The 18673-nt window shown below is 46.1% G+C and overlaps 1 protein-coding gene and 1 long non-coding RNA gene across 2 annotated transcripts in view; both read right to left on the minus strand.

The window, feature by feature from the left end:
- Positions 1-2085, minus strand: part of LOC121693025 — a 12263-nt gene extending 10178 nt beyond the window's left edge. The window contains exons 1-2 of the long non-coding RNA XR_006025395.1: positions 2047-2085; positions 1962-2005 (exon numbers count right to left, since the gene is read on the minus strand). This is a non-coding gene — a long non-coding RNA (uncharacterized LOC121693025). The remainder of the gene's footprint in view (positions 1-1961; positions 2006-2046) is intronic.
- The window catches only part of adck1 (aarF domain containing kinase 1), a 139098-nt gene that overhangs the window by 55748 nt on the left and 64677 nt on the right, over positions 1-18673 (minus strand). The window contains 3 exon segments of the mRNA XM_042072147.1: positions 4850-4966; positions 7521-7679; positions 8279-8437. Coding sequence (XP_041928081.1) covers positions 4850-4966; positions 7521-7679; positions 8279-8437 — 435 coding nt within the window.

The raw sequence follows: 18673 nt of genomic DNA on the forward strand, positions 1-18673 counted from the left end.
GCGTTTGATGCGCCCATCCAAGAGCTCGCTGCAGCCTCTTCCGTCTCCTTCAAACGAGCCTGCTGCCCTTTCGGCTCGCTGGCTTATGAGGGCGGACTCGACCTGCGTTTAGCTGTCTGTCACACGCGCCGATGCCTGCTGGCTTGCCAACGATAAGGAAAGGTTGCCGCTTACAGCCCCGATGCTCAGCACAAACAAGCCAGCGCCAGTGTGTATGCGCCAGCCTCGTGTGCATATTAATTTGAAGACAACACAAGCAGAGCTACCAAAACAAATAAAAATAAATGTATATAAACAGATAAATAAATAAATATATAAAGCGTAAAATCAGCGAGGAGAGAGGGCAGATGTGCAAAGGCAGGGTGGAGTGGCATAAACAAAGCGGGCGCTAAAATGATTCCATTTACTGGCCTAACAAAGGCAGCACGCGCCCAGGCTTTCAGCAAGCATCAGAGCGCATCACTCATTTCTCTCTCACTCACTCACCCTCTCTCTCTATCCTTCTCTCTCTCCCTCTCTCTTTGTCTCTCCTTCCCCCTCTCTCTCTCTCTCTCTCTCTCTCCCTCTTACTCCATTGCCCTTTCACTCTCACTCCCCTCCATCCCTCCATTTCTCTCTCCCTCTCTGCCCATTTCCCTCTCTCTCTCTTCTCTGTCTCTCTCTCTCTCCCTCCCTCTCTCTCTCTCTCCCTCCCTCTTTCTCATTCTCTCCATCTTTCTCTATCTGCGGAGCTATGCATGAAATGAGCCAGTGCCCAGGCTAATGGCTTACTGGGGCAGCAGCAGTAGGGCCAGCAAAGCAATATTAATAAGCACTATATTCTGTGGGACCGGAGAGGCAGGAGAGAGGGGAATGAAACAGCCTTAATGATGGCTGTATTTATTGCACACCGCCTGCCTGCCTGCCTGCCTGCCTGCCTGCCTGCTGTTCTGCGGCAAATATGCAATCACCAACAGGTGGAGGCTAACAGCTCAAAGGAAATACTTTGAGGACTACTGGATGCAATTAACACAATTGACCAGTCCCAAGCCCATTCAGTGTTTCCCACAGAATTGAATTCTATTTGTGGTGGTAAGTTTGCAGAATGAACTTGAATGCAACAGTTTTTAGCAAATTAGCGCAGCGTGGTTATGATGCTAACCAGATTTAAGCACAATTTAGTACAACCTGGATAATCATTGTGTGGTGGTCAATGTTGATATTGTGGTGGGCCGCCAGAAATAAGTCAATGTATGGGAAACACTGCCATTGTTACTGTTGCTATGTTGGACTTTGGGAACTTGGTCTGAAGAGCTTGTCAGAAGTATGACCGGTGTCAATGGTTCTGTCTCACCAGGCCACGTGTTAGTTTTAGGGGCGCTATCCATCACATTCCTGAGCCAACAATAGGCGTCGGCATGACATCTCAGTATTCAGAAATATGGTTTTTCCTTTATCTGGCCGAAGCTGCATTGTATTGATTTTGATAGCATAGGCGTAACAGATGAATTATCAGTGGTACTATTGGTAGTTGGGTAAGTGTGCCTAGTACTACTGCTAGTGAGAAGCACGGCGAAAAGCCCTTGAGAGTGGTAAACGACTTTTGTGGGCAGCCGCAGCCTACTGGTTAGCGCTTTGGACTTGTAACCGGAGGGCAGCCGCGGCCTACTGGCTAGCGCTCTGGACTTGTAACCGGAGGGTTGCCGTGGCCTACTGGCTAGCGCTCTGGACTTGTAACCGGAGGGTTGCCGTGGCCTACTGGCTAGCTCTCTGGACTTGTAACCGGAGGGTTGCCGTGGCCTACTGGTTAGCGCTTTGGACTTGTAACCGGAGGGCAGCCGTGGCCCACTGGTTAGCGCTTTGGACTTGTAACCGGAGGGCAGCCGTGGCCTACTGGTTAGTGCTTCGGACTTGTAACCGGAGGGTTGCCGGTTCGAAACCCCGACCAGTTGGCACGGCTGAAGTGCCCTTGAGCAAGGCACCTAACCCCTCACTGCTCCCCGAGCGCCGCTGTTGTTGCAGGCAGCTCACTGCGCCGGGATTAGTGTGTGCTTCTGTGTGCTTCACCTCACTGTGTGCTGTTTGTGTTTCACTAATTCACCGATTGGGATAAATGCAGAGACCAAATTTCCCTCACGGGATCATTAGAGTATATATACTTATATTTAGTCTGTCCATTAATAAAGACATCGTAATATGTTAGTGATTAGTCAGTGATCTGTTTTATGAGTGTGCTGTCCAAAATGTATGGACAGCAATTTGTTAATGCTCCTTCTCTCCAGTTAATATGCAGGTAATACATTGCAAAAAAATAAAATGTGTTATTAAAAGTGTTATTAATCGTAGATTAACATCAAAAAAATCTATTTGGTAATGTTTTTAGTATGAAGAGACTTACCTGGGTCTTATTTGGCAGTCAAACTTGCTGAACGCACTGGCAGACAAATTTGCTTGTTTTCAGGATGAGATGTCTTAAAATAAGTCAAACTCTTCCTAAATTAAGTTAAATGATTTTACGAGAAAGCACTAGGTAAGTCTCTTTATACTGAAAACAATACCAACTAGATTTTGATATAAGATTAATAACACTTGGTTAAATTTTGTTAGATAAGCAGTTTTTGCCGTGTATGTGTTAATATGCAGCAACAACTCTGAGATACAATGGAAACCTCCACAGTCCAAAAGTCCACGGTGAAACAAGTCATTTTTTATTTCCTCGATCCTTAACCCAGAACAGGTTTCCAGTGTGGATTAATAATTGATGGGAGTGCAACCTCAGCAGCTGCTTCTCCATCTCCGCTGGAGATAAGAACACAACCAGATACCTGTAAGCAGGATCTGCTTTTTATAAAACGCTCATAAAAATACGCCGCCTGCTGAAACTGAGACCAGTGTACGCGGATGGGGGCAGGGGAGAGAGAAAGTGGGAGAAATTCACTATGAATCTTCCTGGCCGTCTGGGCCTGGGTTTAAGTTCTCTAGTATCTCACAATCATCAGAAGTCAGGAGAAAATAATAATGTGTGTGTGTGTGTGTGTGTGTGTGTGTGTGTGTGTGTGTGTGTGTGTGTGTGTGTGTTAGTTTGCCTCCCAAATAGCTCGGTGTGAGAATACACGCCTTGAGACGATCAATAAGCCATTAACATCTTTTGTTCCGCCCGTGCCTCTCAACCCCTAGGCCCAGAGGACTGTGGGACGCGACGCAGCCATTCTCCTCTCCTCCCCTCTCCTCTACTCTACTCTCCTCCCCTCCCCTCCCCTCTCCTCTCCTCCCCTCCCCTCCCCTCTCCCCTCCTCTTCTCCTCCTCCCCTCTCCTCTCCTCCCCTCCCCTCCCCTCTCCCCTCCTCTTCTCCTCCTCCCCTCCCCTCTCCTCTCCTCCCCTCCTCTTCTCCTCCTCCCCTCTCCTCCCCTCCCCTCCCCTCTCCTCTACTCTCCTCCTCTCCCCTCCCCTCCCCTCTCCTCTCCTCCTCTTCTCCTCCCCTCCCCCTCTCCTCTCCTCTCCTCCCCTCCCCTCTCCTCTCCTCCTCTCCCCTTCTCTCTTCTCCTCCCCTCCCCTCTCCTTCTCTCCCCTCCTCTCCTCTCCTCCCTTCCCCCTTCTCTCCTCTCCTCTCCTCCCCTCCCCTCTCCTCTCCTCCTCTCCCCTTCTCTCCTCTCCTCCCCTCCCCTCTCCTTCTCTCCCCTCTCATCCCCTCTCCTCCTCTCCCCTCCCTTCCCCCTTCTCTCCTCTCCTCTCCTCCCCTCTCCTCCTCTCCCCTTCTCTCCTCTCCTCCCCTCCCCTCTCCTTCTCTCCCCTCCTCTCATCCCCTCTCCTCCTCTCCCCTCCTCTCCTCTCCTGTCTTCCCCTCTCCTCCTCTCCCCTCTCCACTCATCCTCTCCTCTCCCCTCCCCTCCCCTCTCTTCCCTTATCCTCTCCTCTCCTCCCTTCTCCTCTCTCCTCTCCTCCTCTCCCCTCATCCTCTCCTCCCCTCATCCTCTCCTCTACTCTGCTGTGTGATCAGTCCATCCCAGGTCTACAGCACCAGGGCCCTTCCTGTAGAGGTGCATACCTCTTACACATGCAGGGCAAGCATGACCTGCTCCACAGAGATTACCTGGACATTGTGATGAGGACATACTGGGATCGTTTTTTCAGCGGTCGTCATTTGGCGTTGGGCCAATATCAGCCCCCTGGACGGAGGTCACTTTATAGCAAAATGAAAAGTGTGTCATTGAAAAGCTCTCTGTCACTTACGGAACCGTGACTGGAGGGAGTGGCAAGGGTAAAATAAATCACCCCTAGAAAACACACACACACACACACACACACACACACACACACACACACACACACACACACACACACACACACACACACACACACACACACACAAAACATTCTGCAGTATTAATATGAAAAAGAGGTTCCTTTAACTCCACATTCATTTGCTGAGGGCTAAAAAAGAGGAAATTGAACGAACACCATAATATCTCTTCTAGCAGATCCCATTTCAGAAATGTCAATGCCCTCCTCTCTGCAAAACTGAGCAGCATTTCCAAAAAGCTTTCCTAATGCTCTGCACCGTGATTTCCGATGCATCAAATCAAAACTAATTGCTCCATTAACATTAACAGGCACAATTGCTAATTAAATGTCGCACAATGGCGCAATGTGTCATCTTCATTTACAACTGTTGAAGTAAGGGTTTATAAATGTTTATGAAGGTTTCAGGCGGTGCTTCTGGACGAAGCAGCCACAATGATAACATTCACAAGTCAAACCGTGTGGATGTCTACTCAATCCAACGCTAGATTATTGGATGTGTGATCTTCAGGACAACCTTTTGCTGCAATCCTTCAAGGATTGACTGGGCGACACACAGTCACTTCTTACCTCATTGACATCGATGCCATTTCGCCTCATGTAGTCTCTATCGTTCACCTGGCCTCCCTCGGCAAAGTCCATCGTCAGGATACGCTTAGTCGAAAGATCCCAGTGAATTTTTGGAACCTGTACAAAAGCAGAAAAAAAAAAAAAAATGTTGTTGGATGATGTTGTAAAAGCACTGCGAAACGGCAACACGTTCAAGCTAATGACATTTTGTTTGGGCCTCTATTTCGCTCCCTCTGGCTTTGATTGCTTTGGTCCTGCTTGTTCTGAGCTCCCCTCAGAGTCATGCAGGTGCCATCACAAAGTGATTTGAAACAAACCAATTTCAAGTAAACATTTTGGATCTCTCTCTCTCTCTCTCTCTCTCTCTCTCTCTCTCTCTCAAACCTGTCATTACTGCTCTGTAACAGCACCAGGGCCACTGGAGAAACGTCTCCTGCAATAGTACATAAAAACAGTGATATCATACAGCAGTCGCTTCCATGGGCTCCCCAGCACTCCATCTGATTAAGTCTGTTGTTTTAGGTAATTAAAGACCGCGTACAGCTTGGCAACAACACACTTCTCCACCCTGCATACAGTACATCTCATTTAAAGAGTCACTTTCTAGTCTGTCATTTAAGTAAAAAGCAAGCAATTCAGTTTGATTATAAGGTATGCGCAAAGTGACAAAGATGAAGGTGCCTGACACTACTTACTGTCTCAGAGATGTGTCTGCTTAGCATTTACAATCACACAATATGGCACCCTGCTAATTGTCTGTACACATGGATTTGCTTGCCACTGTCAGCCATTATATAACAGCTTATTCTAAACCACACAACAGTTTCTAAAGTCACATGTTTGACTGCAGTTATCATCCCACTCACCATGACTGCTAAAACACACTAAATACATACTTAATTAGACCTCACACACGCAAACACACAGATACACACTCAAACACATACTGCAGACACTTAACTAATGCTACAGACTTGCACACAAACCTAACTAGTCCCCGATAACACGTATACACTAGCCCTCTTGAGACTTGAGAGTAGCACACATGACATCCTACTAACATACTGTATAAACAGAAGAAGCCTAAATCACCCTAATGATCATATACAGGTCTCACGACCCCCCAACACACACAGACACACACACACACACACAAACACACACACACACACCTAAAAAGTGCTCCCTCATACAGTAAGGTGAGCTGCTACCCGTCTCCATCTCTATATCTGCTATGCCACGCCCCTAATAAGTGGGCTGACGTCCCCCTTCATGACATCGGTCACTGTGCATCCCTGAGACTTAAGGAACTGGGGAAGATCACACGGTAACGCAGTTACACCCTCACTAGATTTTTTTTTGGTGCCATTCAGCAATTAATGAACCAACAAGTACTTAAATGGTAACACAAAAAGGTCTAAAATTAAATCCAAAACAATTAAAGCCAGAAAGTGCTCGGTAATGGAGTTACAGAAAATTATCATTACTTTTTTTACCATAAAAGTCAACATTATCAAACATGCGGTTCTCAAAATATAACATTAAAATAACTCATATATTTTAATTTCCAAACTATTAGCCGTGGTTTATACATTGATTTCGCAAAATTTCTTCAGCTATGAGGTTAATACACGGGGCAGTGAGTATAGTATTAATATAGTTTTGTTCTTTTTAACTTGCATAAAACACCTCAAATAACTTTAGCCTTATACAGGAGCAAGAGTTTATCTTCTAAATCACTAAAACAGCCTTGCAAGGTAACCATAATAGTGCCAATTGTGGTTTGGACAAGCCTAGCAGGAAGCTGTAGGGAACTGAAGAACTAGGCTTGTTCTTCCTGCACATATTTCTGTAATTTCAAATGTACTGTATTTCTTTCATTTCAGATGCATTTATTGTTGAGAGATTAATAAACGGAAGGATGACTCATCCCATGACTCCTCTAATATAAATGAGGCACACACACACACACGCACACACACACAGATACACACACAGACATACACATGGACATACACACACACACACACACACTAAAAACCACTGACCTCATTCAATAAGACTTTACATTTACTTGCGATAGCCCACCCAGACACAGGCTAGAGATAAAAAATAAATAAATAAATAAATAAAAACGGAGGTATCAGACTTTACTGATTATTCTGTCTGCAGAAGTTCTGGCAAGAGAGCTAGGCTGAGTCAGGAAGGCCTGAGGGAGGCATTAGGCATAAATACTATTGATCTCTTTATTCTAATTTCCTTAAGATACAATACGTCATTCTGATAGCATCTCCTATCAAAACGGCTGCAAAGCTAGAAAACCCTGAAGCCCAGACCAACATTCTGACCAACAGAAAATGCATTAATGCATTTGTGTGTGTGTGTGTGTGTGTGTGTGTGTGTGTGTGTGTGTGTGTATGGGCATGATTGTGTATGTGAGGTAAGCACTGGGCTAGTGCTCCTATGAATACATTCAGGACCTCTGGAAGTCTCTGTAAGTGTGAGAGTAGATGTGTACTTGAGTGTGTGTGTCTCTGTGTGCCTGTGACCATGATATGTTGTGTGTGTCTGTGTGTGTGTGTGCCTGTGCGTGTCTGTGCGTGTGTGCGTGTGTGTCTGTGCGTGCGTGTCTGTGCGTGTCCGTGCGTGTCCGTGTCTCACTCGTACAAACCTTGAGGAAGTCAAAGTGCTTGAGCATGTTGGCCACCTTCTCTGCGTTGCGGCCCTCGTTGAGGAAGTCCAGCTCCAGGGGCATGTTCTTCTTGGCCTCCTCCACCAGCCACATGAAGGCGAAGTCCGGGAACAGCCAGTGGACCACGTGCACCAGGAACTGGACACATCGGAGCACAAAAACAAACGCATTCTGATCCCGAAACATCCAATAATAATCACAACTTCCGCAACTAAAAGAGAAAAATACATAAACATAACACAAAGACTGAGCCGTTATATATCTTCCATGCCAATGTGATGTTTTAGTCAGCCATTCTGATTGCTGCCATTGGAAAAACAATGAGGGCGCATTGAGCAAATGCAAGAGTGACAGCAGCATGTGTTGTCCGTCTGTCTGACTTGTACATCACATAATAAACACGCAAAGCCATTACTGAGACACACTGCACCACTATCCAGCAAAACTAGCCACAGGCTACAAGATCATATAGGAGCTGGATGTTGGACTCTGCCTGTGCTTTTCTTCATCGGAAAAACAAGAAGACGGATATGATCCCACAAAATGACTCCCACTTTCCACCCAACCACACACACACACACACACACAAACATGCGTGCACGCACACACACACACACACACACACACACACACACACACACACACACACACACACAGTGATGACAGTGACAGAGCATGTGAATTAGCGCTCCGGATTTGGGAGGCTAGTCGGTCTCGGCCTCCCTGCTGGTAATTACCTCCATGACGATGATGTCCTTGGAGCTCTGCGTCTGGACTTTGGGGTGCTGCACCTTGACCGCCACCGTTCTGCCGTCCTGCAGAACGGCCTTGTGCACCTGAGCGAGTGAGGCCGCGCCCTGCGGCTGCTCATCGAAGCTGCTGAACACCTCGTGGATCTGTGGACACCAGACATACTATAGATACATACATACATATATAATGCATATAGAATGCATATATAATACTATAAACAGACAACCAAAACCATGGGAGCATTTTTCCGGCTGCGGTATATGTTTAGTTTCCTTGGCAGAAGCTTTAATCCAAAGCCACTTGCAATATAGATTACAAGTAACCAATACAGTAGCATTAAGTTGCTGATAGACCTGATATAAATGAAAACAGTACCCCTCTCCCATTTACTTTTCAACATTCACATATTCTCTCATCATCACACACTGTGTGATGTGATTGTTCAAGGTTATAAGGTCAAAGGTCATCACCACTGCAACCCACCCTGAGCTAACCCACCCTATCCCATCCTGAGCGATCCCAAAGTCCAAAGCAATCCCATTGCATCCCACCCTATCCCATCCTGAGCTATCCCAAAGTCCAAAGCAATCCACTGCATCCTATCCTATCCCACCCTGAGCTATTCCAGAGTCTGTATCAATCCCACCCAATCCCATCCTGAGCTATCCGCCAGTCCCTCACAGTAGATCAGTAGTCCTGGCTGTGGCGGAGACTCTGTGGAGGAGCGTCGGCTCGCTCGGGGCCTGTCTGCTGGGGAGAGGACAGTCTCTGCCTCTTATCAATCAGAGAGCTGGACTCTGGTGCTTGGCTGGCCATCACGGATGCAGCCGGAGAGAGAGAGAGCACAGCAGGGCAATCCATCTGCTGCAGGACAGGCCTCCTCAGGGGGCGGCCTCCCCATGTCTCCCCGTCTTCCTTCTTTCTATTCTTCTCTCTCCATCCTTCTTTCTTTTCCCCCTCCCTCTCTCTCTCTCTCCCTCTCTCCCTCTCTCTCTCTCTCTCCCTCTCTTTCTCTTCATCCCACTCAAAAGCGCACAAACAGACAAATGGTTTTAGCTGTGCCTGCCAAGCGATGTCAGAATTGAAATGAAAGTAGCTTTGTGATGTTACCGCCACAATGTGAGAGGCAGGGAAATCGTGAACACACAAAGCGACCAGAGTGACTCCGGTCACGATAGGAGATAACCGCTCACCACCACTACCACTCCTCTATCTCTACCTCTAACTTTCCTTTTAGGCTTCTCTTATTTACACCCAGGGTGCCAAAGAGGAAGGGGGGAAAAAAAAAGTCATGGAAAAATAGAACAGAGGAAGAAGAGGATGCTATAAAAACAGATGACACCACACAATGAACATGTGGAGGCTGTAGCAAAGGGTGTCAGTAAATGAGGCCCTACTGTTCTGACAGCATGCCATATTCAAATGGGAATTTGGTTGAAAGAGAGATAGAGAGAGAGAGAGGTAAAGAGAGAGAAATAGAAAGGGAAGAGGGAGAGAGAGAATGAGACTAAGACAGAGATGGAAGGAAAATGGAAGAATAAGAGAAAAAGAGAAGAGAGAGAGAGAGAGAGGGAGAGAGAGAGAGAGAGAGAGAGGGAGGGTGCGCATCGGATGCCAAACGTTTGTGTCGCAGATGACCTTGAGCAACTGCCGGCCTGCCGGTGCGGAGTCGACCCAACTTTCCTTCTCGCACGGCACCGATGATTTATTCATGGGCTTCACGGGTGTCAGGTTTGGGCTGCGGCCATCTGTGTCAGTCTAGCCACGACCGCATACGCCAACCCAGCAAGATGAGCACGGGGAGGGAGAGATGGAGGGAGAGAGAGAGGAGAGAGAGAGAGAGAGAGAGAGAGAGAGAGAGAGAGAGAGAGAGGGGGGGGGGGGAAGGGGTGGAGGTAGAGAGGGGGAGAGAGGTAGCAAGGGGGAGAGAGAGGTAGCGAGAAGGGAGAGAGAGAGAGACACAGAGAAAAGGACAGAGGGAGAGGTGCGGGCCAGGTGCCAAGAGCTGTTTCCGGGTGGCAGGTACGAAGCTCCGTCTGCCACCAGGTAGTGGGTGTCCGCTCAGTTCGACTGGGCTGGGCTGCAGCTAGCCGCTCACCTGCACGACGTGCAGATGGGAAAGCCCTGCGTAGAGTGGTAGGGGCCTGGAGCACAGCCAAAGACATGCGTATACGGAGATTACGGTGTGTCCCCATAAACATACAAAAGCTGATTCAAACCCACACACACACATATGCACACACACACACACACACACAGGTATGACTAACACAGCTAAGCAGTGTTTGCGTGTTTGCGTGTTTGTGTCTGTGCTGTGCGTCATTTCTTCAGCCTGTTAGGAGTGGTGAGAGGCTGGAGAACGGCCAAAGACATGCGCACCTATTGTGCATACGGTGTGTCCCCATAAACATAAAAAAGCTGATTCACACACACACACACACACACACACACAACCCATCACCCACACCTCCCCGCACACACACACACACACACACACACTCTTCTTAGCATGTGTCACTCTGTGTGTGTGTGTGTGTGTGTGTGTGTGTGTGTGTGTGTGTGTGTCATCTCTCCCACCTGCGTGGCTGAGCCGTGACAGCTCATGTGTGTGTTTATTGTGTTTGTCACTCTGCCCGCGTGCCTTGGCGTCAGCACCAGTGCGTCTGTGTGGGCTAGCTGTGTGGGCAGCCCGCTGACCTGCTGATCTGACAAAGCACCAATCCTCATGACTACCTGCCCTCTTGGGGCACAGGCAGACCATCAGGGCTCGCTTACTCAACACACACAGACACACACACACACACACACACACACAGAAACATATAAACACACATCACCCAGCAACAGGACATCTGCTTTTAGCAGGTGTGTGTGTGTGTGTGTGTGTGTGTGTGTGTGTGTGTGTGTGTGTGTGTGTGTGTGTGTGTGTCACTCTAGCGACAGATAAAAGGGCTATGTTCTCTATACACAGCAGTAAATCACCTACCTGTGAAAGCTTTGGCTCCACTGAGCAGTAAAGCAGGTCAAACACACATAAACACGACACACACACACAAACACAAAATGAGTAGCATCCATACACATATCACTAGGGCTGTGCATCGATATCGAAATATCGATATATCAATATATCATATCGCCACTTGCGCAATATATTGTATTGCCACTGCCGCCAAATATCGATATTTTTTTTTATTAAAAATCAAAAGGCTGTGCAAAAATGTCTGTACAGCTGACTATTGTAATATTTTTTGTATTACTTGTCTGTATTGATTATGAGTTTCATGTGATCTACATAGTATACTGCCCAAGTGGAACAGAGCAGGTCGTGTTTCCAGCTCTGGTAAAAAGTATTGCAGCATATCACAGTATGCATCACATCGCAATATAACGTGATGTATTGTATTGTGACCTACAGTATGTATCGTGATGTGCATCGTATCGTGAGGTCCTTGCCAATAGCATTGACACACATATTAATCTAAATGAACTGACCCTCCTACCAGAGATGTAAAGAACCTAAGGGGAGAGCGTGATCTCACTCATCTCTAACATCCTGCGCTACAACAGTGTCACATACTGTGGCAAACAAAAGTGGAACTACTTAAAGCGATGGTTCGGAGTAAATTCAGCCTAGGGTCCTTTGCACCATGACCCCGAGCCAAACACCCTCCCAGAACCTGTTTTCCCTTGGTTGAACCCTGGTCGAGTAGCGCTGTCAGAAACTCATGAGTTTCTGCACTCGTAATGGAACCTACTTTTATCTCGTAAATTACCCCACTAATAATGCCCTGAATGGTACGAAACTTCTACAGTAGTACAACTATGCTCTTTACTCATAAAACGAGGCATTGAAAAGTTTGTAAACACCAGGAGTTTATTTAAATAACACTTGCCTGATTATCTGCTACTATACCGCTGCGTCGACGTTACTTCCGTGATTTGGGAAAAGCCCGTAAAAGTCCTGGCAGGGTGTTTGGCTCGGGGTCATGGTGCAAAGGACCCTAGGATGAAATTACTCTGAACCATCGCTTTAAGTACAGTGCTTAAGTATGAATGGGGAGTATCTGTACTTTACTGGAGTTTTTATTTCTCCTCCTACTTTTGCTTTTACTTTACTACATTTTTAAAATTAAATGTATACTTTTACTCCACTACATGTTCATTAGCAACATTAAAGCTGCAGTTGGCAAGTCTGACAGATTGAGAGGACTGAAAGTTTACAACTCTCATGCCCCTCCCCAACTACCACCGAGCACCCTCTCATCGAGTTTGTGCTTGTCAGTGCGCACCAGACTGTACCAGACTGTGATTGACAGTCAGATCTCACACAGCCCTGCTCTGATTGGACCAGAAAAAAACGGGAGCTGTGGATTTTTGCAAAACAAATAACAGGCTCTAGGTGGAGGTAGAAGTGCAGGTTTTTTTCTAAAACCGGCTGATTTATGTTGTTCTGTCGGAGCATAGTATCAGTTTTAGTGAATATGATCAAAAAAATCTTGCCAACTGCAGCTTTAAGTACAAAGTAGGCTAAAATAATGTGCTAATGAAAACAAAAGCCACAGTTCCCATTCAGCATGTTGCATGATATTTTCTGACCTTATGTCACCACGGGACACAGCAATGAATGAAGACAGTGACAGAGTTAAGACCTAGCAAATATAGCTAAGACATAGCACACCAAGGCCACTATGTAAGCTGTTGTAAGGAGGTGAATTCCATTAGCAGAGAGACTGCTTGCTTGCATTAATAGCACTTTTGTTTAGGCTCCCAAAGTGTGTTTATGGAGTGTGATGTAGCTGCCTTTCTAAACAGGTTGGATAAAATATAAAAGGAAGCAGCAGTGAAAAATGACTGGCAGGCATACCTTTGTTCTGGCTTCGAAGACATTGTGTATAAAGTGTAGGCACCAAGTTTTAAGGTGTTGCATGAATTTAATAGCTTATCTAAAGTTCTGACTGCTTTCCTTTTCATTAAAAGCAGAGTGAAGGGAGGGGGTTCTCACCCTACCTGGCCTTGAAAGCTCTTACAAGTACTTTGTACTTCTATTTTCAGCACTTGTTTTCAGTATGTTTAATAATGGGCTAAATAACAGATACTTTAAGACTTTTACTTAAGTGGTGTGCTTATAGATTACTTTTACTTAAGTCATTTTCTAATCAAATATCTGTGCTTCTCCTCAATTGTGGGTTTCGGATACTTTATACAACTCCCTACACACACTCACTCACACACACACACACACACACACACACACACACACACACACACACACACATGTAAACAACTCCTGCATGTGCAAACTTGGCAGTGTGGGGACAGGTCAGCCATCAGAGTGAGGTCTTCTCAGTGGTCCCCACATCGCCGCTGGCATCTGTCTTCTCCCATAGGGCACCCACAGAATCAGGGACGGACACAGCAGGAGACCGAGAGAGACAACCTGCCTGATTAGGCTAATGTAAGGAAAGGCCTGACCAGAAGTACGGATGGAGAGAGAGAGAGAGAGAGAGAGAGAGAGAGAGAGAGAGATGGAGAGACAGGAAAGAGGGAGAGAGAGAGAAAGAGAGAGTGAGATGGAGAGAGAGAGAGATGGAGAGAGAGAGCGACAGGAAAGAGGGAGAGAGAGAGAGAGAGAGGAGTGAGGGTGAGGATTGATAGACAGACATAGAAAGAGAGAGACAGCAAGAGAGAGGCGAGAGACAGAGAGAAGGAGAGAGAGAGAAAAGAGAGAGAGGAGAGAGACGTCCCAGTGCATCTAAAGGCTCTCCCTGTGACACATGATCAATAGCTAATCCAGCCGCCATGCCACGGGGCTCCCACTGAGCAAGTGCAGTGTGTGTGTGTGTGTGTGTGTGTGTGTGTGTGTGTGTGTGTGTGTGTGTGTGTGTGAGAGAGCCGCCATGCCACGAGGCTCCCACTGAGCTTTGCTTACACTCAGCCTGTGATTGTTCACTTGAATAAAACCTGTTGCAGGAGCCTCTCTGTGCAGTACAGCAAACACACACGTGCTTCACAGACTATGATGAGCTGCGCTCATGCGCAGCTGACACTGGCTTTGTACTGAGCTTGAGTAGGCGCATGCAAGTGCAGTGTGTGTGTGTGTGTGTGTGTGCGTGTGTGTGTATGTATGTGTGTGTGTGAGTGAGTGAGTGAGTGAGTGAGTGAGTGAGTGTGAGAGAGAGAGAGAAAGATAAAGAGAGAGAGAGAGAGAGAGAGAGAGAGAGAGAGAGAGGTTGTGTGTTGTCTTACACACAATAACACAAAGCAAAGTCAGTGTGCACACACAAACACACACACAAATACAGACAAATATAAACAAAGGAGAACACATGCAGAGCCACGCACACATACACACACACAAATACACACAAAGGAAAACACATGCAGAGCGACACAGACACAGACACACAGACACACACACACACACACACACACACACACACACACACACACACACACAGACATACCGTAAATCCTCAAATTATGGCCGGGATTCTATTTATAGCCAGGCCTCGGATAATAGCCGGGTTGTGGTCGATTCGGACAAATAAAGGCCGGACCCCAAATACAAGCCGGGGTGATAATTGTCTACCAGTAGGGCTATCAGTCCACGAGCACTAGAAGACATTGTTTCGATTTAACTCAATGAAAGAAAATAGCTTTTCTTAATATTTTATATTGTTGGTTGGTTTAATAGGCCGTCGGCCTTAAAGTTGCAAGCCTACTACCAATGAAAAGTCTCCAACATCGTCGCTCTCAAGCTACCAGTTTCTTGCCGCCCCCTTCTGAGCTTGCCAGAGGTTGAAGCAGTCACTAGGCCTACTACAGAACATTTTAAACACAATTGTTGCCACGAGGCATTCCAGCATAAGGATTTAATAAAAAAAGTAGGCCTAAATCATACATCATTCAAAAAATAACTCCATTTAGGCAATTAAGCTAAGATTTCCATTAAAGCACAGCGCACGTTCAATGAAATGAAAGTGGCTGCCTTGTCTTGCAATAAGCGGGTGGAAACGACACTCTTTCAACTAATAACTTAATAGTGAACAGTGAACCAAATACCCCCCATATTTCAGTGTTCATCAGTCCCAACATTTAGCAATATCAAACAGTCCAAAAGTAAATTAAATCCCAAACCAAAACGAAAATCTTCTAAGCCTAATAAGAAATAAAGGCCTGCCTTGAATATAAGCCTGCCCCAAATAAAGACCTGTGCTTTGTGCAGGCTACATAAATAAAAGACCACAAGGTCACAATTTGAGCATTCACGGTATACAAATAAAACCAGACAAAGAAACACACAAAAACACACAGCATGGGGTGAAGCACAGCAGGAGACCACCCCCATACACACACACACACACACACACACACACACACGCGCGCACAGACACACACAAGCTTGTGTATTCAGCACGGGCGACATGATGATCTATCTGCCTTAACGTCCTCCTGTCCCTGGGGGACCTGGGTAATAGAGGCAATTAGCCAGTGTGAAGGTTAAGGAGCAGCCCTCTGGGAGTTGTAGTCATTAGAGGAGCACCTAACGCACAGAGCCATGTGTCATATGCAATACGCTCCCCACCCAGCCCTCTGGGAGTTGTAGTCATTAGAGGACACAGAGTCATGTGTCATATGCAATACGCTCCCCACCCACACCAGCCAGAGCAGGGGGCCATGACCTACACGGACTGTGGGTTTACATTAAATACACACACAAACACACACAGGGTTCATATGAAATACACACACACACAGACTCTCTTACTCACACACTCACGGTTCATATGAAACACACACACACACACACACACACACACACACACACACACACACACACACACACACACTAGTGTTGCACGGTGTATCTATACTAAAAAGGTATCACGATGCCTTCACGCAAAAAACGATACGATTTCCGACGTTTTTAGAATCGATACTTTATTAAAATAATAACTTCTGTGTCTGTGTGAACTGCTGCTTTCACTGCTCCTTGCACACATCTAGGCAAGTGGGCGTGTCAAGCAGGCAGCTCTGAGTGAGTGAGTGCGCAGCAACGTCAACATAGTTCTTTGCCGACAGTCCTCGTGCATCTTGTGGATAAAACAAAAGGTGATGTGAAATCTGGAACTATTTCGGATACATCGCGAATAGTGAAGGCAAGCCATCAGGTACACAGAGGCCCGATTGTGAAATATGTTTCAAAGTCATTTAAAGCAGTAGGCTATGCATGGAACTTGGCTAAACACCTCGCAGACATATATATCCGAACATTTTTAAAGAGTTCAAAGAACGACAAGTTAACGAATATGCAATAAAAAACACAACTACATGGTTAGTGCCAAGTTCTTCTCTTCTGTTTTAGTCTAGCCTAAGTGAAACGAGTATGGTTCTCTGGGATAAAGCGAACCTTCCTTCATCAATGAATTTTGACGAGACATAACGAGCTGTAATAATTTTGATGAGACATAACGAGCTGTAATCATAGGGTGCTAACGTGATGAAAGTGCAATGTTCACGCCAGAATAACATTACCAACACTACCAAACAATCTATTTCATGTTCGGTCAGTACTACTGGTAATATTTGTCATGGCATGTAGACTGCAATTTGTTAATAATTATTGCCCAGATGTAGGATAGGCTACCCAAAATGCGCTAATTAAAGCCCACAGCATATTACCACCAAAGCTTGTTGAGTCCTAATAATAATAGCGGCTTATTGTTACTTGGTAGCAAATCATGTTATCAAAGAAATAGACGTAATGTAGGAATGCACACAGATATATTGCAACAGGTAATGGTGTAGGCCTATATCTGATGATGACATGAGTGGTTGGAATGTCGTACTTGTACACTGGGCGCAAAGAAGACTATCCTCACATTTTTCCCTTTGCAACTGCCAAAGAAGTCCCACGAACACGGGAAAGCCTAGGGTAACCTATACTGTACATCAGAGGGTCTAAAGATTAGGCCCCTCTGCATAGCATTCAGTGATTTGCATGCAGTAATTTCAACACTGACCTTGATCTAGCCTAGTTTTGGGCTATTTAAAGCTACTTTATTGCCAAAACACAGCACAATGTAAATGAACTATAACAAACAATAAAGGACTTAATCACACAAAGTAGGCCTACTATTTTACTGACTAAAAAATAATAATTATGTAGGAAGTTTAGAAGTTTAGAACCCAGAATTGACCTGCACACTACAAAAGTGCACCGAATTCAACACAAATGACTCAATACACTTGGAGGAGGTACCAGTCCTTTCTTTTCCAGATATCTTAGGATTTCGCAGTAGCATCGTTTCAGTATCGAGCATCGTGTTATTTATGGCAGGTATCGTATTGAAGTCATAATTTTGGTATCGTGACAACACTAACACACACACACACATACACTCACTGACCGACTCACACAAACACAAAACACAAACACACACACACACACACAGTGTACTAAAGCCTGTGTTTATAAAGCTCAGTGAGCATTGCTGTCCCTCAAAGATAAAGACTCGATTTGAACTGTTTAGACATTTTAATCAAAAACAGCCAACTATGTACAGTGCGCCCTGTATGGCCCTCTCCACATCTCCCCACACATCTCTGCACTGGCACAGGCATCTGGAGGGAGATTCTGCTCAGCATTAAATGTGTAAGCGCAATGTGTCCCACTGCATGATTAAGGGAGCTTTGCATCTGGGTGCATGTGTGTGTGTGTGTGTGTGTAGGTGTGTGTGTGTGTGTGTGTGTGTGTGTGAGTGTGTGTTGTGAGAGAGAGAGGAGTGAGAGAGAGAGAGAGAGAGAGAGAGAGAGAGAGAGAGAGACAGACATCTTTGTTTGTATGTATGTGTGTGTAAGCTTTCTGTGTTGGAGATGTGTGGTGTGACGTGTGTTTGTGTAAGATATGTTCAACTTTGTGTAAGTGTGTGTGTGTGTGTGTGTGTGTGTGTGTGTGTGTGTGTGTGTGTGTGTGTGTGTGTGTGTGTGTGGTGTGGGTGTGTATGTGTTCCTGTGTGTGTGTGTGTGTAGCTTATCTAAAGCCCCAAATGCCTGGGGAGCACAGATCAGCCGGTGCCTGTGATGGACTGATAAAAGCGATTGCCCCTTGACCTCGTGTGGCTGGGCAGCAGCCATCATTGTTGCAAACTGTAATCTCCATCGGGCCCCAAATCGCCTCCAACGCTAAACAAAAGCTAGGCAATCGAGGAGCTAAGGGAGTGTGTGTGTGTGTGTGTGTGTGTGTGTGTGTGTGTGTGTGTGTGTGTGTGTGTGTGTGTGTGTGTGTGTGTGTGTGTGAAAAGACAGGGAAGGACAAGTAATGAAAACAGATGGCTAGATACACTAACACATTCAAAAAACACACAAATCCACAT

Source organism: Alosa sapidissima, chromosome 19 (assembly GCF_018492685.1).
Source record: "Alosa sapidissima isolate fAloSap1 chromosome 19, fAloSap1.pri, whole genome shotgun sequence".
Taxonomy (NCBI): domain Eukaryota; kingdom Metazoa; phylum Chordata; class Actinopteri; order Clupeiformes; family Clupeidae; genus Alosa; species Alosa sapidissima.